Source organism: Carcharhinus amblyrhynchos, chromosome 15, assembly GCF_965287045.1.
Source record: "Carcharhinus amblyrhynchos chromosome 15, sCarAmb.v2.hapA, whole genome shotgun sequence".
Lineage (NCBI taxonomy): Eukaryota > Metazoa > Chordata > Chondrichthyes > Carcharhiniformes > Carcharhinidae > Carcharhinus > Carcharhinus amblyrhynchos.
Genome location: NC_137338.1, coordinates 36,592,356 through 36,619,556, shown reverse-complemented (window position 1 = coordinate 36,619,556; position 27,201 = coordinate 36,592,356). Strand labels below are relative to the sequence as shown.

The 27,201-nt window shown below is 40.2% G+C and overlaps 2 protein-coding genes across 5 annotated transcripts in view; one reads left to right on the top strand and one right to left on the bottom strand.

The window, feature by feature from the left end:
• Window positions 1-5,523, bottom strand: part of slc35a5 (solute carrier family 35 member A5) — a 32,397-nt gene extending 26,874 nt beyond the window's left edge. The window contains exons 1-3 of one of the 2 annotated variants that reach the window (XM_080203820.1): window positions 5,393-5,523; window positions 1,124-1,186; window positions 1-116 (exon numbers count right to left, since the gene is read on the bottom strand). The gene's annotated coding sequence lies outside the window, so the exon portion shown is untranslated. The remainder of the gene's footprint in view (window positions 117-1,123; window positions 1,187-5,392) is intronic. The other variant, XM_080203821.1, reaches the window with a different exon arrangement.
• Window positions 5,524-5,632: 109 nt separating this feature from the next.
• atg3 (autophagy related 3) overlaps window positions 5,633-27,201 on the top strand; it is a 35,814-nt gene continuing 14,245 nt past the window's right edge. For 2 of the 3 annotated variants that reach the window (XM_080203823.1, XM_080203824.1), the window contains exons 1-6: window positions 5,633-5,828; window positions 16,834-16,875; window positions 18,428-18,477; window positions 25,043-25,113; window positions 25,388-25,495; window positions 26,221-26,358. In XM_080203823.1, coding sequence (XP_080059949.1) covers window positions 5,757-5,828; window positions 16,834-16,875; window positions 18,428-18,477; window positions 25,043-25,113; window positions 25,388-25,495; window positions 26,221-26,358 — 481 coding nt within the window. In that variant the 5' untranslated portion in view covers window positions 5,633-5,756. The remainder of the gene's footprint in view (window positions 5,829-16,833; window positions 16,876-18,427; window positions 18,478-25,042; window positions 25,114-25,387; window positions 25,496-26,220; window positions 26,359-27,201) is intronic. The other variant, XM_080203822.1, reaches the window with a different exon arrangement.

Below are 27,201 nucleotides of genomic sequence, written 5' to 3'. Positions count from 1 at the left end.
TGTACAGATTGATGGCCCTTTGTGCAAACTTAATGGATGTATGGTGGTTGGCACACCTTGGTCATGTCAGAATTTCATTACTTTTTTGATTCTCTTGCTCAAAAGACACAAGTTACCTATGAAACAGAATTTAAAAATTGTGTTGTATAGACAAGGTTATTAAGAAATCATGTTTCAAAATAATCAAGATTTTTGAAATTGCTAAAAATGGAGACTTTTTGTTGAAGCTTTTCAACTTGCACTTAGAACAATTCACAAGAATATCAAACCTAAAGGGAACAACAATTTATACAGACAGTGCTAATAGTTAGCTAGTGGTCTTTGATTTGGAGCGTTGTTGCCTTAGAGAAACCACCAGTTGATGGTAACTGACAGTTAACTGTCAAGCATCATTTGAAATTTAAACCAAGCAGCTCGACTCTAATTGGTCAAAGTCCTGAGGTTTGAAATAGTGAGTGGTTGTCACTTATTTGTTAAATGTGCGCACATGTTCCTTTTGCTTGCAACGAACAGAACTCTGTGTACTAATATACACACCACATTGTGAATAATAATCTTCATTGAAGTGTATTAAATTTTGTATACCAGGCTTCCTGCTTTGAGGAAGTCAAGGGTTATGGGAAGCAGACAGGAAAGTGGAGTTAAAACCACAATCATACTATGACCCTAATGAATGGCTGAGAAGGCTTAACGGGCCAAATGGCCTGTTCCTGTGCATGTGTTCTTTGAATATGGTCTTGAACAGAAACATTAGTTTGGCCCGTGTTAAATGCAAGATGCTGCCTTGGTAAGGAGTTAAAGCTTGCACTCTAAATGGACATCTAGAGGCACATTAACAGGTTGACTGCCACTTTAATGGTCCACTAGTGCTCATTAAAGAGATTGCACAGTATTTTTGTATCTAGCATTTATCCTCTCCCAACAATGACAAGCCAAGAGTAAATACAGCATTGATGTAGGTTTCAAGTGCTACTAAAGGCCTGCTCAACATTTCATTCTCACTTCCTGCGAGAGCAGTGGAGAGGATCTCTGAGACAATTTGTCAAGGCATCTTGAGAAATATTTATTCGACAAATTCTGAAGACAATCTAACAAAAACAAGTTCTACGCTACTCCATCTTACCGGAGTCACCCAGGGGAAAGGGAGTGCTTGGTCATGGGCATCTTGATAGAGGTCCACCTTGGTCTGAATGAGAAATAGGAGGAGGACAAGAGGTCAGGAAAAGCATGTCAGAAACAGAGAGAAACACGAGGGCAAGATACCGTCCTTTACCCCAAGAGTACAAAATACCTCTCTTTCCCCAGACCAATTCCATCAATGTGACATGCGAGAACATATCGACCTTTCAATTGATTTCTGAGTCATCCAGAAATGTGCCATTGTGTGTCAGTCAGAACACTCCACACCTAAGGAAGTGAACAAAGAAGCCTATATACACTGTTGTGCAAAAATTGCACACAGTTAACACCTGAATGCTAACACTGCAGGTTTCTGGTTTAATATCTGCAAGCAAGTTCAAATGATGGGAATCAGCAATTACTACAAAATTGGATGTTACGTCCAGTCTTTCAAACTGGTATGTCTTATTAGCACTGCACCCATTTAATGCCTGTTTTCACCTGAGGCCAAAATAACCTTCGATGTCTCTAAATAACAGTACAAAATTTGTAAAGCAAGTCAAGAAGAATATAATTTTTGAATTGAGATCCATTATTTATTATACCTTCTACACATGGAAAATTAGCACTGGGAAACAGTAAACCCTCTCATTTCTGGCATTCATACTATCCTTACAGTGCAGAAGGAGGCCATTCAGCCCTTCAAGTCAGCACTGACTCTTCAACAGAGCATCTTAAGCAGCACCCCGCCCCCTCCCCAATCCTGGACAATTTTAGCATGATCAATTCACCTAACCTGCACATCTTTGGACTATGGGAGGAAATTGGAGCACCGGGACGAAAACACCTTTCCTCCCCTGGACCAATTCCACCAATGTGATATGGGAAGAATGTGCAAATTCCACACAGTTATCCAAGGCTGGAATTGAACCATGTTCTTTGGCGCTGAGAGGCAGCAGTGCTAATCACTGTCCCAGTAACATGGCCAATTGTCAATCAATACTCCTTTAATTAAGCCCCAATATCATGGGGATTGGGGTAGGTGTAAAATAAATGGATTTTGTCCCCCCGATTATTTTCATTACTGGTTATTCCTATCTTTCCCTGAGTTCTAAATTCCAGAACTGCTTAATGTCTGATACAGATCTGTAGACATAAAGATATATTGCAGCTTAAATCTCAGAAGGATGCCAGAATAGAAATGAGGACCAGCATTAAGATTGGGGAATTGCATAGGATTTTGAAAAGATGCATGACTTCTGATCAGTGGGGGCACTGAGTATATTCTGGAATACTGGTCTCACCAACCAGCAATTCTTTGTCTCTTCTCCATAAAATGTAAATACAATGCTTCGCGAGAAGGGCATGCTCCTCACATCCTGGCTCTGTGCTGCAGTCATGAAGGAGTGGGGTTATCATTACATTGCACCACTATCCTTTACCTCGTCACTAATCATAATTTAAAATCACTAATGGAAAGTAAGACTAAATTTCTGCAAGTATGAAGAGTTAGTAGCGGTTACATTGCTGGGGAATGCCTCCCTGCTTCCCATGAAGATGGGCAGTACTCAGGCCCCATTAATTTAAGAACTCTTTCTCAAATTGAAAAGTGAAACATAAAGGTTAATTAGAACTCAATTTTGCAGCTAAACTAACAAATGTTGGAAGTTATGCAATAGCTCGAACAGTATTTGAAGAGGCAGCTTAATTTTTGGGTGGAGGTCATTCTAGAGGATTCTTGGCTGCTGTTAGATAATGTTTCGGATTTAATACCAGGTTAAGTTGGTAATATTTTAAAAAGCAGCTCACCACCATCATTTCATGGGCAATAAATACTTTTAAAATGGACCTCTGCAAGGCACACATTGCCCAAGAATGGGATGTTCTGATTGTCCACATGAACTATCCTAATAGTCTGAGGGAGACAGAGGACCTCTGCTAAGCATCTTCTACTGTTGTGATAACTCAGCAGAATTTGATTTCCATACTTTGAGAACACACTTGCATAGTGCACAGTGTCAAAGCATCTCAAAACACTCTAGACAATGATTTATTTTGTCAGTTAGGCAAACTCAAGTAAGTCACAGAAAGCAGGGCTAAACAACTAATCTTTAATTCAGCTGTTTGGAAAGATATGCCTGGTACGATTTGTGTTCTTTAAAACAAACGTCATGGAAAATGCTCATATCATGTCAGTATTACAGGCTAGATGCCAATGCAAGTCAGAATAAACTGAATAATCAATGGATGGGTCAGATGGGCAGAAAAGTGGCAAAAAGAATTTAATCTGGAGACATAAAATAATGCATTTGGGGAGAACAAACAAGGAATGAGAATCACAATAAATGGTTGGATTCTGAAAAGTATGGAGGAAAGAGGAATCTTGGTCCACAAATTCCTGAAGTTAACCAGACAGGTAGAAAAGGTGGTTAAGATAGTGGTTATGGGAAACCTTCTTTTATTAACCAAGACATACGATCTACATACAGGGGGATTACGCTCAAACTGTATTAAGTACTAGTTGGACAGCAACTAGAGTACGGTGTATAGGTCTGGTCACCACATTATAGGAAGGGCGTGATCACGTTAGTGCAGGTACAGAACACTTATGTGAATGTTGCCAGGAATGAAGAATTTTAGATATGAGGCATGATTTGATAGGCTGGAATTGTTTTCTATGAAACAGAGGAAGCTGACAGGAGATTCAATTAAGTTGTATAAAATTGAGGGGCCTAGTGTTTTCAGGCACATGACATATTTCAATTGCAGAGAGATCAATAATCAGGAGGCTTACATTTAAAGTAAATCATGGTCACATATTCATTTCTTACTAAGATTGCCTATTTTCATTTTTGTAACATCGCCCAAATTTACTTCACCTTCGGTCAAAATCTCAGTTGTGCCTGTTACCTCTAGACTTGACTATTTCAATGCACTCATGGCTGGTCTCCCAAATTCTACCCATAATTGTTAAGACTGTATATTTTCATTTCCATAACTTCACCTGACTTCACCTCTGTTTCAGCTCATCTGCAGTCAAAACCTAATTTGTGCCATTACCTCTAGACTTGACTATTTCAGCTCTCCTGCCTGGTCTCCCACAGCCTACCACCATCACCATCACCCCCCCCAACCCCCGACCCCTGATAAACTTCTTCCAAACCTCTACTGACTGTGTCTTATCTGACATCAAATTCCATTCAACTATCAACCTACACTCACTTCCAGCCAAACAATGACTTTGGTTTAAAATTCATAGTCTTATTTTCAAATTCTTCCATGAACTCGCCCCTGCCTCTCTGACCTCTCTCATCCCCACAGCCCTGAGACATCAGCATTCATCCGATCTCTTTCACATCCATGATTTTAATTGCTCTGCCATGTATTTAACTACTGAAGCTCTAGAATTCCCTCCTTACATCTTTCCATCTCGCCTTTCCCCTTTTAAGCCACTCCTTAAAACCTATTTTGTGTTATAAATCTCTTGTGAAGCATCTTATAACAATTGATTTTGGAAGAAGTAGATTTTTTTTGGGTGGAGATGAAATTTTTGTACCTGGGGACGATGGGAGTCTGGAACTCAAGAGACCGAAACCCGAATCACATTGAAAAAGTACATAGAGATACCGTAATATCCAAAACCACAGCGCGAGAACTGTAAAAGGGCATTAGATGGGATAACCCATTGCAGCCAGCACAGACATAATGAGCTGAATAGCCTCCATCTCCACAATAAATTTTCTCATGTTTCACAGATCATTACATCATCTACACTTCAACCCATTGTGTAGACAGGTTGGTGAGGGGTTGTGTAGACAGCCTGGTGCGGGCTTGTGTGCAGGTTGGAACTGATCAGTGGCACAGTATCAAGCTTAAGGTGAGCACGGGAAATTCTGGAACAATAATACTGCCACATCTCATCAGCAACTGTGATTTTATCCGGCAGAAGACCCAGCATCATTCTGCAACCTGTCCCATTCCTTTACCGGTGGGTGGATGGATAATGTTTCAACTCCCCTGCACTCTGGGGCCAAACAAACAATCCTGCACCAACCTGTCTATACAACCTCTCATCAATCTGTACTCAATCCCACACCAACCTGTCTGCACTGCCCCGCGCCGGCCCCGCACCAGTCTGTACACAGGCCCGCACCGGCCCATACACAGCCCCGCACCGGCCCGTACACAATCCCTCACCAGCCGGTCCACACAATCCCTGCACGGCTAACGATCACTTATCAGTTCAACTATTCGGCGGCAGGGCACGGTTCACCTGAAAGTTGCTGGGCATCTGTTACTGTTGTTTCCACGGCCGGTATCCCATCCTGACCCGGCCTCTCCGCTCCCTGAGCACCAACACCAAAGAGACACTCCCTCTGCCCCAGGCCAGCGGCTCCGTCAGGCGCTGCGCATGTGCATCGTCCCTCAGTGACGCCATCGCGCGCGGCACGCGCTGAGCTTCTCGGCCAACGTCACTGTCACGCGCGGCGGGCGGTGGGAGGGGACGCGCATGCGTGAGTGTGGCTGCGGAACTTGTTGAGGAGGGAGCGGGGAGAAGCGGGGAGAGCTGCTGGCCGCAAACACACTGACGGCCGCTGATTGCCGCATGCTGCAGGCCGACCGGGGGGGCTGGCGACATGCAGAACGTCATTAACACTGTCAAAGGGACGGCGCTGGGAGTGGCAGAGTTCCTGACGCCGGTGCTGAAGGTGAGTGCTGCTGTTTGCTCAGGCCTGGGCTTCCCCAAAAAAAAACACCCAACCCCGAGTGACAACATTGAGCCAACACTCGGGAGAGAGGCACGGAGCGGCTGGCCCACCGAGCAACTCCACCAGATAACTGACTGGCTTTGGCAGGCGAGGTTTGACTGGCCTCACTGAGCCTCTCACTGGATGACAGGAGCTGCTCGTCCATTCTGTTACTCATCAGGTTATGTCCCCTCATTTTTGTCATGTAAACTGGCATTGCCCACTCTCAAACTCTTCAGTCCAAGTCTGGCTGATTGTTGGTGAATGCCACTGTTTGTTGGTGAATGCCACTGTTTGTTGGTGAATGCCACTTGTTTGTACTTCCTTTCTAAGCCACTGAACCAGTTTGTAACTTTATACTGCTTTAAAATTGAAAGCACTACTTAAACAAATCGAATAAGACACCGAGGCTGATCATTGTACCCAGCTTGGTCATTTTGGGAGTGACATTTCTTTTGGAAGTTGGTTCAAGGTGAAATTCTACTTTTTATAATCTTGGGTTGAAATGGGAGTCTTGGTATGTAGAACCCATACTGCATTAGGAAAGTTATAAGTGGATGGTGCAGGATTTGAGCTGGAATTTGCAAACCCAGTTAAGATATTTACTTTTAATTTCACTTGCTATTATAATAACAGTAGTAAAAGTTTACTGTTGATTTGTCTTTACTTGTGATCTATGGAGCAGCTGTTAAGAAGGGAATTATTATTAGTGGCATTGAATCATAGGATAATGTAGCACAGAGGAGGCCATTTGTGCCTGTGTTGACTGAGCTACAAGTTAGTCTCAATTCTGTTCTTTGCCCAAATCCTTGCAATCTTCCCAAGGTTCCATTTCTATTTATTTCTCAATTTTTAATCTTTTGAAAAAAAATGTCTTTTACCAGAATTTGCACCTGGGTGGCACAGTGGTTAGCACTGCTGCCTTATGACGCCAGGGACCAGGTTCGATTCCTGATTTGGGTCACCATCTGTGTGGTGTTTGCATGTTCCCCCTGTGTCAGTGTGGGTTTCCTCCAGATGCCCGGGTTTCCTCCCACAGTCCAAAGACATGCGGATTAGGATATGCTAAATTGCCCCTTATGTCAAGAGGGAACTAGCTAGGGTTAATGCATGGAGTTATGGGGATGGGGACTGGGTGGGATTGTGGTTGATGCGGACTCAATGGGCCAAATGGCGGCCTCCTGCACTGTAGGATTCAGTGATTCTATGAACTTGAGGTGTAAAATTTTGTTGTTTTTTTGTAAAGTTTACAGATTGTTGAAATGTAGGGAGGCATCGCAGGTTAAATGTTTGCTATGAAATCCTTTTTTCAAATCTTGTCACTCATAATGCAGGGTTGTAAGGCATATCTTTTGCAAACATCAGAATGTCTGTCATAAAGATGTGGCCTCAAATGATTTGAATTAAAAACGATTAAAATTATTCTTTTTGGTGGCATCCCATGAATAATGTGTTTCAAAATTCCAGCTCTTTAACCAAAATATTTATGTTTGGTTGAAATATTTTATCAGTTGGAAGGTTTGAACTAGTCATGAATATATTTGCCAAAAATTTTCTGTTTAAAATATTTTAAATCAACTACTTGTGGAAATATTTTCCATTGTGTGGTACGGGGTCACGGATAGGGCATGGGAGTGGACCTGGGTATGGTGCTCTATTAGAGTGTTAGTTTGGACACAATGGGCTGAATGGCCTCCTGCACTGTAAAGGTGCTATGGTTATCAAGAGAAGTTGCACGAAAAAAATCTACAAATTTTCACAGGAAGATAGATGTGATCGTCAAGATAAGACTGGACTCTAAATATGTAATTTACTTCCATAACAAAGTGTATCAAGAAAAATACAAGAAATAAAGGAAAGTTTTTTTAAGTTTATTTATTAGTCACAAGTACGCTTATACTCACACTGCAATGAAATTACTGTGAAAATCCTCTAATCGCCACACTCCGGCACCTATTCGGGTACACTGAGGGAGAATTTAGCATGGCCAGTGCACCTAACCTGCACATCTTTAGACTGTGGGAGGAAACCAGAGAATCCGGAGGAAACCTACACAGACACAGGGAGAACGTGCAAACTCCACAGAGACAATGACCTAAGCTGGGAATCGAACCTGGGTCCCTAGCACTGTGAGGCAGCAATGCTGTGTCACCATGCCTGTAGAAATCTGCTAGGAAAGCCATCTCAAAATTAGCCTCTGTGACATGATCAGGCTTGTTTTGGCAGTGATACTTATCTTTAGTTCACTTGTTTGAGCGACATATTCAAGTCACTGTTGCAAGGTGCAATTCCATGGACTTAGAATGATCATGTTACAATTAAAAGGACACTAGAAAGAAATTCTATAGGAATTTCAGAATTCTGTTATTTTGGTCTTTATACATTTAACTCTTTATCATTTCTGTTTTGCACCATACAATAAATTGGCTGGTATTATTTAGTACATGCATTTACAGTTGTAAGTAGTGAGGGTCGGTTTAGCTAAGTTGCCTGGATGGCTGGTTAGAGATGCAAGCGACACCAACTGTGCAGGTTCAATTCTTCTACCAGCTGAGATTATCCATGAAGGTCCTGCCTTCTCAACCTTGCCCTTTGTCTGAGTGTGGTGACCCTCAGGTTAAATCACCACATGGGAGTGATTCTCCCATCCTGCTGCACTAATTTTCAAAGTAAAAAGTCTGACAACACCAGGTTTTAGTCCAACCTATTTATTTGATAATATACTCGCAAGCTTTCGAGGGGTTACCCTCTTCGTCAGGTGAATGGAGAGTTCTGGCCTCAGACAGAGCATATAAAGCACAGACAGTTTAGAGATTACTGATTAAAATGCGAATCCCCACACCCAACCTGCTGTTCAAGACCTGAAGTGGCTGATAATGTGAGTGGTAGGAGCACTGATCACAGTTTAAAGAGATCAGTGCTCCTACCACTCACATTATCAGCCACTTCAGGTCTTGAACAGCAGGTTGGGTGTGGGGATTCGCATTTTAATCAGTAATCTCTAAACTGTCTGTGCTTTATATGCTCTGTCTGAGGCCAGAACTCTCCATTCACCTGACGAAGAGGGTAACCCCTCGAAAGCTTGCGAGTATATTATCAAATAAATAGGTTGGACTAAAACCTGGTGTTGTCAGACTTTTTACTGTGTTTACGCCAGTCCAACGCCGGCATACCCGCATCATGACTAATTTTCAAACACAGCGAGCCAGAAGAATTGCACGGGGTGCAGTTCACGGGGTTCCCTTGAGCATTTGTGCCTTGCTAGCATCTCTCAGTTCTGGATTTTCGGCATCATCTGCTCCATGCCAGAAATTGGTGGCTGGGTGGGGCTAGCATTTAAATGATGATTTAAATATCATTTATATGCTATTAGAGGGCCCGGGACTAAATTCTCCAGGCCTGCTAGCTTCTCCCACCCTGCCAGAGTGTTTCACTCCATGATTTAGAGCTGCTCCTACTTTCAGGGAGCTAGTGGCCTGACCCTGCTGGAGTGAAGGGAGGGCAATCAGGGTCCTGCAACGTGGTGGTGTCCTCTGGGCACGGCACCTTAGCAGTGCCAGCTTGTGCCCCCAGCACTGTCTAAGGGGCAAAATGCCCATGCCCAGGATGCACCTTGGCACTGTCTACTTTGGCATTTTTCCACATTGTGAAGATCACAAATGTTGTCGTCTGGTCCACCATGATTTTTTGTAAAAGGATTGAAGTGAGGTCCTGAAATGATAGAGCCATTTGTATAATCTACAAAAGCATGAACATGGAATCAATGCTTTCCCGGAGTCAATTTAGTAATGCTTCCTTTTATAGTCACATATATGCTCAAAATAGATAGTCCTGATCAATTCACTGGTCCTCTTCAACATGCAGATAATTTATGTTGCATTCTTCTTGAGATTATAAATGCTATAATACAGTAAATCTGATGGACAGTGTATCTTAGCCATGAAAAATAAACATCATGCATTTGATATGATTGAGATGAATGCAGGTGATTTTCAACCCATTTCATCTCAGTTTTTACAGAAGTTAAGTTTTCTCATTATGACATTTAGCCAGTTGAATGTCATAAATAGAGGAAACAATCCCAAGCTTTGCTGATGACGACAGTTTACATTAATGTAGTGCCTTGTAATATAGAAAAACATTCAGCAACGTTTCAAAAGAAGAGCAGACGGGGAAGTTTGTGAAATCAAGGAGCAATTGTGAGGAGAGGTAAAGGTGGTAATCAAAAGCAAGAAGGAAGAAGTGGGTTTTCAATGAGGCTTTATAAGACAGTGTTGGTGGGTGAAAGAGAAGGGAATGAACTAAAACAACAGTTTTGAAAGAAAGTTCCAGAGAGAAGAGGAAGGAAGAAGGTTGCTCAATTATAGGATCAAGAGCATGGGAAAATTGAGCAAGAATATGAGGAACTCCAGAAGGACTTTGGCTAAAATATTTTGAACAATAGACAAAAGTTTTTGCAAATATATTCATGACTAGTTCAAATCTTCCAACTGAAATCATTTCAACCAAACAAATAAATATTTTGGTTAAAGTTTTGGAATTTTGAAACACATTATTCATGGGATGCCACTAAAAAGAATTTTAATCATTTTTAATTCAAATCATTTGAGGCCAATTATGTGGGGGGAAAAAAGTCTTTATTTGTGAGGTACATTCTAAATAAAAAGAAGGGATATAGAAATACATTGTAAACATGAAAAATTCAATGGAGTTAGAAAGATTGGAGGTTCTGTTAAATGTATTTTCAAAGTTAGGATTGCAGGTGAAAAACAAGTCAAATAGGCATTAGTTGGCTTTGAATATAGGAAGTAATTTATTTAAATATAAAATGTATATATAAAAGGTATGGTTTGGGTATCTGACTTAGAGAGTGACTTTTTTTAAAAAATTACGCCATTCTTAAAGTTACAAAGCCAATGCTTAGTGTACCAGGCAGGCCCGAACCCAACTCTTTGCTTGCTCCAAAAATCAAATTTAAATTCAATCCAATTCAGTCAGACAAACACGATCTCAAACTGACAAGGCATTGCACCCAATCTTGGGCTTGAGCTGATGCTTCATCTTAGCCAAAAGGACAAGAGGCTATTACCAAAGGAAAAATTTAATAGCTTAATTATGGCAATACTAAGCATGAAAAGGTAAGCTAAGTATGGCTGTCCTTACTGGAATCTGTCCCAACACTCCTTTGTCTTGTTTCATTTCTCTCCACTATTCATGCCTCCTAAATCTTCTCAATCTCATCTTTGGCAAGAAAAAAATGAGCTAGGACTGTGTTTATTAAAATAGGCAAGGTAGAGAGAGAGTTTGATGTTCAAAATTCTGAAATGGTTGACAACATAAATAGTGAAAAATAAATTATACAACAGGCAAATAGACTAAAAAGGCAGCATAGGCATGAGAATGATAGTTGAAAGAAATGGAGAAATTAGAAGAATTTTGTTGATGGAAAGCATTATAGAAGTGGCTATTGAAACACAGGTAATCAAAGTTTTAATAAACTAATTAAAAAACAGGTAATATTAAAGGATATGGTCCTACTTTTGGTAGTACCATAAGATCCCACTGAATATTGTGCAATTTTGATGCTAGTTTTAGACACTGACTCTCTCAATTTTCTTCATACAGTAGATAAAACATTTAATTTAAAGCAAACTTTTTGCAACATCTCTACAATCATAAGAAGTATTTCAGTTTTAGTGGGCAGTGCCAAAGAGACAAGGCCAGAAGAAGGGCCTAATGGCTGGGGGGGGGTGGGGGTCCCGTTGCCAATCTGCACTCATGCTTGATGATAAAGGGGGGAGGCCAGTGATCAAGGCTGGGCATTGGTGGATTGGGCGGGAGGAAGAGAAGGAGGGCTGCGAGGTGCGGGTGGTGGGGGAGGAAGGAGGGCTGCGAGGTGCGGGGTGGGGGGGCGCTGAGGTTGGCCCAGCAGTGCAGAGCTATTGCTATTGCTCTGCACTGAACGGGCCACTCCACCTGTCAGATTGGAGTGGCCCGTTCAGCACTAGGCTGCTGGTCTGTGCAATGGGAATAGGCCCCACCCCCAGATTTTTAGTGAGATTTACATTAGTGTACTCTGCAGTGCACAGTGTGGGAAATTCATTTTGAAAATCCCACTGGGGGAAAAAAAAGCGATTTACCCTAGTTTTTACGCAATTTCAGCACACAGAATGTTATTACTTGTGCTCCAAAATCCAGGCCAATAGAACTGACCTGCCACAAAACCGATGATTTAATTCTCCTACTTTAATTGAACCTCAAGTTCATTGTGAACCAGCCAATTCAATCTTTCTGACGTATGATTGTCTCTCTGGTTTCAGACAGATGGGAACAGACACAGCTGCAAAATACTTTTAAAGAAGTTGATCAATACCATGGATATATAGGCTGGAATTCTCTGGTGTAACTTGTCCCATCACTGCTGCCAGCGAGAATGGTGAATTTGGCGCTCAGCCAAATCTCCATGCATAGCAGCGGGACTAGAGAATTCCCATCATAAATTTAAATGTTAAATTCAATTAACCTTCCTTTCATTGGTCATAGCCTCCGTTGACTGAAATGTACTTCCTCATTTTTAATTTGGAGAAGATCAGCTATGGTAGACTTTCATCCTGACTGCCTGCATCCTGGTGGCATCTTATGGCTCCCTTTTTGCATATCATCTGTTCTAGATCTTACCTTTGTACACTACATCTTTGTGAAGTGGTTTTGTTGTAGCTCCATGCAAAACTATTGCATCAGTTCAGAATTAGGACCAGCGATGGAACAATTCAAAGTGAGGTTATTTGGAGCCGAGAATTTTGTCCATTTCGTTTCCAAACTATTTTGTGCCATAGCACATTATATATACATATTTACCCTAAACAGCCCTTATCAACTTCCAGAAAATGATCTTTTAATATCATCTCCCAAGTTACTTCAAAAGATTTCTCATTGTCTCCCCAGTTTTCTAACATCATTCATATCTAGAGGGCATAGGTTTAAGGTGAGAGAGGAAAGATTTTAAAGGGACTTGAGGGGAATTTCATCACGCAGAGCATGGTGCGTATAGGGAATGAGCTGCCAGAAAAAGTGGTTGAAGCAGGTACAACAGTAACATTTTAAAAAGCATTTCTATGAGTACATGGGTGAGAATGGATTGGAGGGATATGGGCCAAACACGGGCAGTTGGGACTAGCTGGGAGGTCACCATGGTGGGCTTGGGCTGAAGGGCCTATTTCCATGCTGTATTGCTGTATGACTCTACATCTGTTGCCAGCTACTTGTAACTGTGATCCTGAGTTTTTGTAGTATTTTCAGTTTATGCGCACACACTTATGGTTCAAGATTAGGAACACTTTAGGATTGTGTGCTTCACAATATTATAGTTCACATGTAACCTGATATTAATCTGAAGGAATGCACTTGAGTATTTCCAACAGTGATGGTAGTGTGTTCCTGCCAAATTCTAAATGTCCATTCAAATTGACCAGCTGACTATAAAGGAGTCTTCAAAGCTGTCTGCCATTCTCTTTAATATTTAAGTTTCATTGTTATTTTGTGCTGTTCATGATTTCCTTCCTCCCCGTGCCTGAACTAAACTTCCTATTTCCTGGCTTGCACTACATTCCTCATTTTTGATCTTGCTTAAGCGCTTCTGAAAAGAGTTCCATTTGCTGTTCCCTAACCACTGCTGTCAGACTAGCAAATTATACTGTACATCCATATCTTTCTGGGCTCTTGCAGTCTAGGTAATTGCTATTTACTATTAATGATTAATTTTAAACTGTCTGATTTGTGACTGCTGTTCATCACACTTCCTACCAATTCTTTGGTCAGGGCACTTTTTTAATTTATAATTCCAGTTTTGCCTTTTTTAAATTTAGTACTTTTAGTTTGTGCTTATAGCAAGACAGCTTAGATCAACAGAATTGTGTTACCAAACTTTCTCCCTTTTATTTGTCAGGAACAAGGAACACCTGACATGATGCAGCTAACCTGTAATTCTGTTGAATCACACTAGAGGTCAGAAAAATGGTCCTTATGGTTCACCCATTTAAATTACAAATGTATATGTAAACTTTCATAATTTTGAAACTTGCAATTGAAATCATGAGCGCGATCTTACCAGCTCGTCATGTTGGTTGACCACCTACTGTCAGGAAAACAACGACTGGAATGGAACACTCCCATTTTCAGACTTTTGGGAAGATTCTCCCTCATATCTTTGAAGGATGAACAAGGACTGGCATTTGAATATTAATTAACACAAGACTGTCAAGGGATGACCAAATTGTTTCTGGAACCAGGCTGCTTCTTGGCTGCTTTACATACAAGCAACTTGATCAGTGCTGTTTGTTTTTGAATTTAGGAAGGCAAGATAGCTTCCACTTTCTTTTGAAATGTAAAAACATTAAATACATTTTGCATTTGCAAGATGCAAAGTTTTTTGTCACATGATTTTTTTTGCTGAAAGTTTTTTTATGTTGTTGATATATATGTTATGAGCATATATGCACAACTTAAAGTTAGATTTTGTCATCTAACATATAAGGAAGTAACAGCACTTTAAGAAGACAGCACTACAGTGCTGCATCTCTGGCATACATTGGATTTTGTGTCCAATAAACCATAAATCATAGGGTTCAAGGTTACTTATTTGTAACCAGAGGATTTGTGCTTTTAATAAGAGTTTGTGTAGAGATTACATGTCAGGATTAATCCTTTAGTCAGTATTACTAGATAGTTAGCATTATATCTCAGTCAACAGGCTTTGTGTGTACTGTTTTCAGGAAAGCTATGTAGCATTAACAAGATTTGTTAAAAAAGTCTATAAATTGGTAAAGAACTCTAGGCCACAATAGTGTCCTATTGAATTATTTTATTAGAGAATTCTCTTTCCTTCATCAGTTGGGATATCTAGATCTCCTTTGACTGTTCTGACAGCTTCAGACCCCAAGTCTTTGAAATGAAATCAAACTTTGTTGGACTGAGAAGTCCAATGTGATTGTAATAAATTACCATGTGAGTACTTTCCCAACACTGTTATACAATAATGTGACAAAGAAGATCAAAATTTAAGTTCATTTAAACAAAGAAGAAAGAGCTTTATTTAATTATTCAACGTCCTCATATTAACACAAAACAGTAAAAATGTATTTTTCAATGGAGTGTTCACAAAAACTGCATTGTTACACCCTTGTGTAACATTCATTTCTTGGTGTCTTCCAGTGACCTTAAAAACTTTCAAGTGATCACATCTTATAAAAGCCCTCTATACTAATAGAATGCCCTTTGGAAGCCAACATAACTTGTATAATCAATCTTTCCTTGATATAATCTGACCATGTTAAATGAATACCTGAAAAAGATACCATGACACACCTTACTCCAGTATTTACCTATTTTGTGGTTACTAGGTGGGAATCATCTTCATCTTTTAAATAAAATGAGGAAAACTGCTTGAAAAGAGCAGCATCACTATTTCTTTAAATACCTCAAAATCCAAACATCAACTTATACATGTCACCCTCGTCATAGAAACATTTGTGATATGTAGGACTCCATGCAAAAAAAATGAAATGAATGCATTAACCATGTCCAGTTGTAATCATCTGAAGGCAAATACAATGGAAAGGATGACTTAGTACTTTAAAAGGGAAATAAACAGGAGCAGTCAGGAATTCACTTTCACTGATAGCTGAACCTGATGATGTTTGTTACACACTAGCACACCAGCCACAACAACTGTAACCATGGTTTTGCTCCTTTTTGATCTTGCCATTCCTTTGTGACACATCACTATATTTTCTCAGGGTTATTGGCTACAGTCCAATCACGTTGTTTTCCTTTCAGATTTTGTTTCAACTGCTTTCTAATGAATTATCTGAATTGCACCAAAGTTCATTTTTTAAACCATGTATGGGTGGCCACCAGAACTAAAGCGTAATTGAAGCAACACAGAGAATATTTCTTTGTGCAGTGTTAGCTCAGAGAATATATGACAGAACTATCAATGGTAAAACCATTATATTATTCTTTACTGCAACATTCACATCAGGTCAATTTTAAACTTAATCACTAAAATGTTTCCAGTATTGGAAAATATTCATATTAGTGTGTCCTTTTGGTCATAGTGGTTGCATTTCCACACTCTGTCAAACAGGGCTCTTGCTGATACAGATTGGAGCAGTGAAATGTTTTGGGAGGAATAAAGATTGATACAAGTGCAAACTTATCTGAATCTACAGCTACCTTACCTTTTTTTTGGTACTTTATTGCAGTAATTTCACCAGAATATGCTTGGTTATTGTATTAGCCTAACCATAAAGTCATTCATTTATACTTAAGATTTTTTATGTTATAGTAACATTTATGGTTTATTATTTATGAGGGCAATGCATGCAATACATAGGCTGGGATATAGTTAGATGGATTGAAAGGCCATATAGCATTTTAACATCCAGACTGTTAAGACCATGTTCTTCAAGTCCATCTTTAGCTACTCGAGCTGTATAACTAACAATTAAATGCTAACATGATTTGTTTCTTCAGTTCTTTAGACTTTAGATAATCCTGCTGTCAAGTAAATTGAGGCGATGAAACTTTTAGCCATGAATTAAGGAATAGAATCCCTACAATGCAGAAGGAGGCTGTTGGGCCCATCAAACCTGCACCGACAACATTCCCACCCAGGCTCTATCCCTTTAACCAATGTATTTACCCGGCTAGTCCCCCGACACAAAGGGCCAACTTAGCATGGCTAAACAATCTAACCTGCGCATCTTTGGACTGTGGGAGGAAACCAGAACACCTAGGGGAAACCTGTACAGACACAGGGAGAATGCACACAGACAGTGACCCAAGGCTGGAATCGAATCTGGTCCCTGGCGCTGAGAGACAGCAGTTCTAACCACCGGGCCAGCATAACATACAAGGACTGTTTTTCCCATTATTGATGCATATTTTCCTCTGTTTTTCAATGCAGGAGTCAAAGTTTAAAGAGACTGGAGTAATTACCCCAGAGGAGGTGAGTGTGAGGATTTTGTTTAAATAAGTTGTTCAGATGTTAAAGGAGAAAGTAGTCTTTCCATTTGATTGAAGTAGATTATCCTGTCTACAATAACAATATCAATCCAAGAACACGGTGAATCTTGGCTTTCTCTGTTTCCCAGCAGAAACTCATCAAATTTTTATTGTGCTCAAAATTCAATGCTGTGATATTTGATTAGGATATCAAGTTTGTTGCCAGGAATTGACATCAGGAAAATGGGTCCTTTTTTCAACTAAAATTAGTTGATGAAACCTAGGATTAAACAAATTAATCTTTTGGTATAGATTTAATTGTGAAACTACATCAGGAAAGTTTGTTGTAATGAATTACTGCATATGTATAAAAATGTATTAGAAAAGCAAATAATGCAGAAGACAGGAGGATAGCTAAAATTATTCCTATACTTAAAGGGAGATGGAAAAAAATCCAGGGAACTTTGGACCAGTTATCTTAATGCTGGTGGTAAGAAAGATAATAGAATTTTTACTCAGAGATGTAGTAAGAAAACACATAAGCCCAGAGTATCCAATCTCCGGGATTGTATTTTGAAGATACAATGGGATTCCCCCACCCCACGCACAATGGAGCAGAGGGAGCACAGACTGGCACTCCCCTCTGAGAGCTGCTGGGGCTGAGGACTGTCCAATGAGTGTCTTGCAGGTGGGGTCCAACTGGCGGCAGCAGACTTTTCATAGGTCATGTGGCTGTAGAGACAGCCTCATGTATGAATCCAGACCCAAGTCTCTGCCACCTGCTTCCACAGTCTGAAGGTCTTGCTAGCACTACCACTCCACCCTCACTGCCAAGGCATTGCCAGCATACCTACACACACTCTGTCCCTATTCCCTTCAACATATGTTATTAGAGGAATATTTTTATGCTGAAGCTAGCTTTGGTTAAACTGAATCTTTCTTTGATAGATTGTGATGGATTGCTAAATTCCCATTTCATTGTTGCAAATCTTAATGCATTCAGAAAATGAACACTAAAGTTGGGGGGGGGATTTTCCTGTCCTGCCTGCCACGGGAATCGTAACGGGTGGGGAGTGGGGTGGATCATGCAAAGGACCATTGACCTCTGGTAAGATTGTCTGGTTTTGGGATGAGTGTGGCCAGAAAATCTTGTTAGAGCTACACAAAAAAAAATTATTTTCTACTTCAATAAACTGATTAAATCACCTGGTATATTTGAATTGAACCTTGAATGTTTTGTGAAATAATATGTTTTATTCACTGAATATTTGTTACAGACTCATTCTAAAAAACAAATTTACCTTGTTCTCAAAGTAGAATATGTTTGTAACTATTTATGTAATGTAGAATACTGTTCTAAGATCAAATCTCTCTTTAGCCAATGGTTCCAGCATTTCAAAACAATTTTAAATGATTGTTTTCAATTGGGCATGTTGCTCTATATTTAACCTCAAAACAGAATGAAAAATAGATGCATTCTTAGAATGTGGTCGTACAAAACATGATTCCAGTTTAATATACTTTAATTTTTCTTCAAAATACTTCTTTTTTTGCAGTTTGTGGTAGCAGGAGATCACCTGGTCCATCACTGTCCTACATGGCAATGGTAAGGGAATAATGGATTGTGAAAAGTTAGATTGATAATTGAAAACTGAAATTTAGATCCAGTATAAATGGAATTTGTTTAGGGCAGAGTATTTTTACACAATATTATAAACTGTCTACTGCACAGAAGTATCCAACAGATCCATACATAAGTTAGTGCTCCACATAAACCTCTTCCCACCCTTCATCTAACCCCATAAATACATTCCATTCTTCCATGTGCTTGTCCAACTTTTCCTTAAATGCACTTAGTCACCTCAACTATTCCTTGTGGAATAATTCCACATTCTAAGTATCCTTGGGCAAAGAAGTTTCTCCTGAGTTCACAATTGGATTAATTGGTGACTGTCTTGTATCTATGGCCCCTAGTTCTTGTCTCCCTGCAAGTGGAAATGTCCCTCCCTACATCTACCCCAGCAAACCTTTTGATAATTTTTAAATTTGTCATCCCTCAATCTTCTCTTTTCAAGAGAAAAGAGCCTAGCCTGTTTAAAATATTTTTGTTTTACTTCTGAGTTCTGATTTTTTTTAAGAATATCTTGTTTGCCTGAGTCTAATATCTTGAAATTTTTTTGTAATATGGAGAGCAGGCGTGTTTCAGTCCTCTAACTGTGGCCTAACTATGGTTCTCTACAAGTTTAACATAGCTTTGCCTTTTTACATAAAGCTTTATTGGCTTACATTACTACGTACAATGATTGCACACCTGTACTTCCAGATTTTTCTTTTGTCTCACTTAGACACTTATTTTGCCAAGGGGTATGTCACCTCTTTTACCAGGATGGATTACCTCACCCTTGTTAATACCAGAATTCACCTGCCAATTACATTCCAATTCTGCAAGTTTATTGGTCTTCCTTCTTTTGTTGAGGCTTTTTCAGTATTAACTGCAATCCCCAATTTGGTGTTGTCTGCTGATGTTGAAATTGTACTTTTACTTCCTGAATCCAAATTGTTTCTGTAAATACTGAACAGCAATGATTCTGGTACTGATCCTTGTGAAACGCACTTTCCACCTTTAGCCAATCTGTGCAACTGGCGGGATTCTTCCAAAACAAAACAAAGTGCCCAATGGGCAGAAAAACGGGAGAATATCCCACCAGTTTTTGGGTGTACTTACCTGAATGAATCTCCAATGCCATGCAATGCAGAATACCTCAGAGAGATTCACATCGGTAAGGGGGTTGGGGTAGGGGGGCGCTTATCTTGCTCAAGAGGCTGGCAACATAGTGCTGAGTGGGCCACTGCGCATGCGCCAATCTGTCAGTGCGGAGATTGACGTATGCACGTTGATTTCCACCAATTTTTGGCATGGAGCTGATTATGCTTAAAAAAAAAAGGGGCCTCAGTGACTAGCAACTGGCTGAACACTGGTTGCAAATCTCGCAAAAGGTCCGCTGCTGATGTCTCCCAATAGGCTGTCTTTAACCCCCCAATCTGTTTTCTATTTTGTAACCAGTTAGTTAGTCATTCTGCAACTTGTTCCCTGACTACACATGTTCTGACCTTCATTGAGTCTTCTGTGCAGTACCTTTTAAAAATCCAGATACATTACATCCTTGCCTATTATCCTTTTCTAATCTTCTTTAAAGTGTCAATAAAAGTGGTCAAGGATGGCCTTCCATTTTGGAATCCATGCTGATTTGCTCTTTTAAATTATATTTTCAGTTTCTAGATGTCTTTCTATTACATCTTCAAGTAAAGATTCCATTATCTTTCCCTGGAATGTTGTATTTTCTTTTTAAAATAATCAGAGTAGCTGTCCACCAATCTTCTGGCACTATTCCCTTTTTAATGAATGTGTGCATGTATACACACATGCTAGTGACTTTGCTATCCCTTTCCTCACTTATTTTTCAAATATATGGATACATTCCCGCCAGACCAGGACTTTGATCGTCTCAAAGTTTAATTAGTTTATCAATTATCTTTCCCGCAGCTCCACCCTCTTTCACCCCCACTATATTGTTAAGAGTATTCATTTTAACCAGCCTTATAGCAGCAACTTGTTTTTGGGAGAGCCTGCTTTCTGCAGCTGGGTGTGACAATGATTGTTGCTGGCCTTCTGGTCATCATAATGTAAAGATGCCAGTGTTGGATTGGAGTAAACACAGTAAGAAGTCTCAACAGTGAGAACCTTCCACACACCTGATGAAGGAACACCTTTTCCGAAAGCTTGTGGGATTACTATCAAATAAACTGGTTGGACTTAAACCTGATGTTGTGAGACTTCCTTCTGGTCATCTCCAGGCCAGCCCAGATGCCCACCCTCCCAGCCTGCCTCAATCTTCCCCACCTCCATCCCCCCCACTCTAGCCAGCCTGATCACTATCCTCCCTCCCTCTGCCTACAATCTCAAATGCAGAGTGGCAGTGGAACCCCCATCCTGACCAATCACCCCAGAAGCCCTGCCCACTTGGCACTGCCGGCTGCCTGTTATGCTGTCCCAAGGTGCCCCTTGGGCAGTGTCAGGGGGCCAAGTTGGCAATGCTGAGGGGACACCCCCCCCCCCGCCCCACCTTACCCCTGACCACCTGGGGGGCTTCCATGGCTCCCCTACAATTCAGTGGGGCTGGGGTGCCATTTCCCCAGTAGTGGGGAGCTGTTGTAAATCCTGTTGGAGTGAAACACTCCTGGCAGGGGGGGTGGGGGAGGCTTGCAGGCCTGGAGACCTCAATCCCAGGCCCATTAATAAAATGTAAATGAAGAATTAAATAATGTACTCAGCTCAGTGCCAATTTCTGGTGCTGAGCTGACAATGCCAGAAATCCAGCAACCAGAGATGCACAGAGGCCATGGTGTTCAGTAGGAAACCCATTACACAGCCTCTGCTGACGTTGGGCTGGGAGTATTGACCCTATCATTCTTCCTTTTGATGTTACCAACCTCTTATAGGTTAAATCCAGCAAAGTTATAACAAGTACAGAAGGCAATTGACTTTCCAAAGTAACATTAATGAAATGAGTTCTCGTGATTGGAGTTCACCTATTGTAAATGTGCCAAAACCTGATGGAACACAAATACTTTGTGGGCTACATGAAAGTGAATGTCGTCACCAAGAGGGTTGAGTTTCCTAATAAGTTTTTACTTTTATAGGTGCAAACTATCCCCTTATATTTCCAATTTGAAGTTACGTCTTTTATACATCGTTTTCCCCTAGTCACCTAGGTTGATACTTGTTTTCTTACTGCTGCACTAATTCATATCTTAAAACCATCCCTTCAGACAGCTATACTTATCAGTTCCTCTTTTCTACCATTATTTTGCTTTACCCTAATTTCATTTTTCAATCTTGATTTTCCTCAATTCTAACACCTTCCTCCTTTATTGAAATGAAGCGTCATAGTTTGAAAGGCAATTTCATTTCTCAACTGTTTAACAGTTTACCTTATCTAACATTACAAAGATTTAAAGGCATGCATTAACATAAAATATCCCCAAAGTATTTACAAATAAGGTTCCCACACTCATGATACTGCACCAGCAATTATGTTCTCTCTCAGCCACATGAATGATTTTCAAATTAAACAGTTGCAATTAAAAACTCCATCTGAATACCTGGTCTTCCAAATTCAAGACTCTCCAGAAAGTTGAGGGGATTATGGTCTATATAACTGTTTCTGCTGAATTCCTCAAAACATAATTCCCACAAATGTTCTAATGCCAATACCAAACTTTTGTCACTTTTTCCATGGTAGAATACTTCTGTTGATGGAGATTCCTTGAGAAATGCCCCACAGGCTCCTCAATTCAAAATTCATTTTCCTGTAACAGCACAGCTCCCATGCCAGTGTCGCTAGCATCCACGGCTAGTTAAAGTCTTTGTTAGCTTTACCAAATTATGACACTGGCACTGTCGTCAACACAGTTTTTAAATATTGGAATGCAGTTTGGCAGTCCGTCCAGTTAAATTTCTTATTCTTCAGTTGTTCTGTTAGTGCTACTAAGCTGTTAAAGTTTGGCACAAACTTACAAAATCCATTTCAAAAGAGAAAATGCTGGAAAATCTCAGCAGGTATGGCAGCATTTGTAAGGAGAGAAAAGAGCTATGTTTCGAGTCCCAATGACCCTTTGTCAAAGATCCAAAGGTCACCTGGACTTGAAACGTCAGCTCTTTTCTCTCCTTACACTTGCTGTCAGGCCTGCTGAGATTTTCCAACGTTTCCTCCTTTGGTTTCAGATTCCAGCATCTGCGGTAATTTGTTTTTATAAAATCCAGTCATTCTCAGAAATCTTAAAATCTCTTTTCTTGTTGTAGGCTCTGGAAAATCCTAAAACGGTCTGAATTTTCACATCTCGGGAAGCCATTTGACCATGTTCCACAATATGTCTTAAAAATGAAATTTGAGCTTTATCAAATTCACTTTTTGCTGAATTCATGACTAGATTAGTCTCTTTTAAACTTTTAGGTGTTGCAGATGTTCTTCCCAACTTTGACTAAACATTTTGAATCCCTACAATGTAGGAGGAGGCCATTTGGCCTATCGAACCTGCACCAACGACAATCCCGCCCAGGTCCTATCCCCTTAATCCCACGTTTTTACCCTGCTAATTCCCCGGACGCTAAGTGGCAATTTTGCATGGCCAATCAAACCTAACCCACGCATCCAAAAAGATGTACGGGTTAGGTTAAATTGCCCCTTTGTCAGAGGGAGTTATGGCAATAGGCCTGATAGTTGGGATTTTTTTTTCTTTGCAGGCTCAATGTTCTGAATGGCTTCCTTCTGCACAGTAGGGATTCTGTGATTCTATCTATGGAGTGTGGGCGGAAAACAGGGCATCATAAGAACATAAGAACATAAGAAATAGGAGCAGGAGTAGGCCATCCAGCCCTTCGAGCCTGCCCCGCCATTCAATAAGATCATGGCTGATCTGTCGCTGCTCAGTTCCACTTTCCCGCCCTCTCCCCATAACCCTTAATCCCCTCTCCTATCAAAAACCCATCAACCCGCGTCTTAAAAATATTTAGCGAGGCAGCCTCCACCACTTCAACGGGCAGAGAATTCCAGAGATTCACCACCCTTTGAGTGAAGAAGTTCCTCCTCAACTCCGTTCTAAACCGCCCCCCTTTTATCTTGAGGCTGTGCCCCCTAGTCCTATTGTCTTTTTTGAGCGGGAAGAGTCTTTCCACCTCTATCCTATCCATCCCATTCATCATCTTATACGTCTCAATGAGATCTCCTCTCATTCTTCTAAACTCTAATGAGTACAAGCCCAGTTTATTCAGCCTCTCCTCATAGCTCAACCCCCTCAACTCCGGTATCAGCCTAGTAAACCTCCTCTGCACTCCCTCCAAGGCCAAAATATCTTTGCGCAGGTGCGGCGCCCAAAAATGCACACAGTACTCCAGTTGCGGCCTCACCAATGCCCTATACAGCTGCAGCAAGACCTCCCTACTGTTCATCATAAACACCCCTTCGCACAGCTGTACTCACCAGTTCCACTTTTCTCCCATTTCTTTATTTTATCCTAATTTATTGTTTTAATCTTGATTTTCCTCAATTCTTAATATTTTAAATGTCCTTCTTTTAAAATTTCTTCTAATGTCAAAGATCCCAAGTTAATCTCCTTGGTAAATAGCGAGGCAGTGTACTTATAGCAAAATGGCAGCAATATTAAATGATTACCTGAAATTATCATGTGTATCCCTTATTGCTTCTACCTGCCCTAATTTCTTTTGTTTGTGATAGAGGAGTCTAACTTTTTATATTGTTCATCAATTTTAACTTTGTAGTTTTTCTTTGATTTCAATCCCAACCTTTCTGTATTCTCTTTTGTCAGCCTGTCATTTGTTGTCTCTATACAATCTACGTTAATAACTTACATGAAGGGACCAAGTGGCATATATCCAAGTCCGCTGAAACAAAATCTAGGTGCAATAATAAGCTTTGAGGAAAACATAGAGTTAGTAAAGTGGGCTAAGTGAGTGTGACCTCTTTCCCCTTTCCTTCCCTATGTCACTGGTTCTGTACCTTTCCACTTGCTTCAAGACCTTGCTTACCTTTAATTTCTCTAAAATGTAGGCTTTCCCAGCTCTTGGCTGATGCTGTATACTGTACAAAGCACTATATTTGTCTTAATTATTGAATTTCCTGTACATACATTGGGTCACAAACCCTTTGAGCCAATATCTCATCTTTAAGTTTTGACTCTGCTATATTTAGCGTGAATATTTAGGATGAGGAGGTTCCCTGATTTAAAACATCTAGTGGATGAATCTAAGGAATTGGCAATGACTTGTCACTCGGGTTACAATGGCAATCCCAGGACTAACTCTGCAATTTATTTAATTCTTGTGGGAGGCAATCAGCAGTGAAGCTATTAGCCACACTCAAGTAATTTGAGGCCGGACCAGGCCTCGACCATGATTCTCTGGACCCCATTTCTGTCAACCAGAAAGCAATTTTTTGTTAGACGTAGAGCAGGAAAATGTATTTATAATTTTGATTTTTAAAATAATAAGACCCTAAGACAATGCTATTGCAAGCTGGCATTTTAATTGACAAATATAAGATGATAAATATGAACTATTATCATTGTAATCTGTATGCTACTCTTTGCTTCAGGGGTACAGGGGAGGATGCCAAAGTCAAACCATACTTGCCCAAGGAAAAGCAGTTTCTGGTGACAAGGAATGGTATGTGCTTGTTCATAATAAATCAATACTTCTTAAGATAGTCGCAATACATTATTACGACCTGATGTCTCCTTGCTATTTAAAATAATGCTAAGCATCAGATTATTTCACTGTTTACTTTTTCACTGATCAAATATTCTTACTCCTTTAATATTTGTTAAACACCTACATAATGAACATGGTGATACTTTTGTCTACTTTTGAGAAGTGGGAGAAACTAATAATGCCACTTGTACTGTTTCACCGAGACTCTTTTGCCCCTCTCCTCATGCAGTTCCTTGCTATAAGCGTTGCAAACAGATGGAGTATTCTGATGAATTTGAAGCAGTCATTGAAGAGGATGATGGTGATGGTGGATGGGTGGATACTTACCACAATTCAGGTATCATGATTGTAACTCAAAAAGGATAGTTTACATTTTGAGCATGTTAGCTGCACAATTTTAAAACTATCAAGAACTGTTGTACTTATAATTTGATGAACTGTTTTGAAAGCTGAACTATAGACTGAAAGCAGCCAAAGTAAAATCTAGCCTTTTTTTAACCTGTGCTGGGTTTTATTTATTTATATTCCATTAATTTATAATTTATAAATTGTGCAAAATATTATTTAGTTTTGCAGAAAATGCTAAAAGGTTGGTGCACTTAGCTTTTTGAGAAATTACTCTACAGTTACTGTCCAAGCCTTTAAACTGTGAGCAATAAACTTGTCTTGAAGTATTAAGATATTTATGCATTTATTTGCAAATGTGCTTGGGTTTCCTTTGCTGGTAGTGTTTACAGTACTGCAAATATGTACCAGGATTTCAATTAATTACTTAAGTATGAGGATTTGCTGTGCTTTAAAGATGAACAGATATATGCTGAAATGGTTGAGTAAGGATAATTAAAAGATCTAACTGAAAGAATCAAATGGCATCACAATCTCCTTTCTGAATCCCAGATGAGATTATTGTAATTGCTCTCGGCTGTCCATTTTAATAATGTATAAGCCTAACTGTTGAACGTTTCGAAAAATTTTTTTTTTTGTTTTTGCTCACATGAATTGCCATCTTTGCCATTACATGACACCTTCAGTTTCTTTACTGAATCTTCCTCTTGTTGGCAGGTGTTGCTGGATTGACAGAATCTGTCACAGAGATTACTTTAGAAAGCAAAGACAACTCAAAGTGTATAGGCAGCACCACAACGTGTTTGGATGATAATGAGGAAGATGATGATGAAGGAGAAGCAGCTGATATGGAAGGTGAGAGCACAGCTACACTCATAGTAGCTGTCTGTTTGTAATTCTCAATTATTGTGTTCTTGACTCTTGTTGATTCCCTTAGTATCAATCAGTCAATCTCTAACTTGAATATGCTCACCTACTGAGCATCCATGGCTCTGTGGGCAGAGGTCCAAAGATTCACAACATTTTAAATGAAGGAACTCCTTTCCATTTCAGTCCTAATTCTGAGGCTGTAACCCTTGTTCTGGACTCACCACCACTATCATAGTGATTGAAGTTTATAGTACGGTTGCATACGAGAGAGAAGGGAGTAAGTGGTTATGATGTTAGATCTCGATGAGAAAAGGTGAAGAAGGCATGAGTGGAGCTTAAGTGTCAACAAGGACTAGTTGGACCAAATAGCCTGGTTCTGTGTCATATATCCAATATAATTTTATGTAGCTTGATTTCTAAAATGAATCACCAACGTTCTGTGCATCACAGAGTACCCTAGCATGATTCATTGTGGAACTCGAGACGGGGCCTATTCCTGCCTGAGAGGCCGGCAGCATAATGCTGAGCAGGCCATTGCACACATGCGCAGTGGCCAGCCTCCTGATCACTGGCCAGCCCTGCTACCCCCTATCACTGGCCTTCTGACCCCTCTGACCGACTGATCGCTGGCTTCCCAAGCCTCCCCACATTTCTTTGGCCAAGCATTTCGTTACCTATCCTAATGAATCCTTTTTTGGCTTGATCTGGTTACACGTGTCCAAATGCCTTGGGACATTTTCTGATGTTTAAAGTTCTATATAACTGAAAGTTAAAGTCCGATTGGCAAGTTGATGTAAAGAGAAATAAAAAAGAATCGTCGCAAGGTAT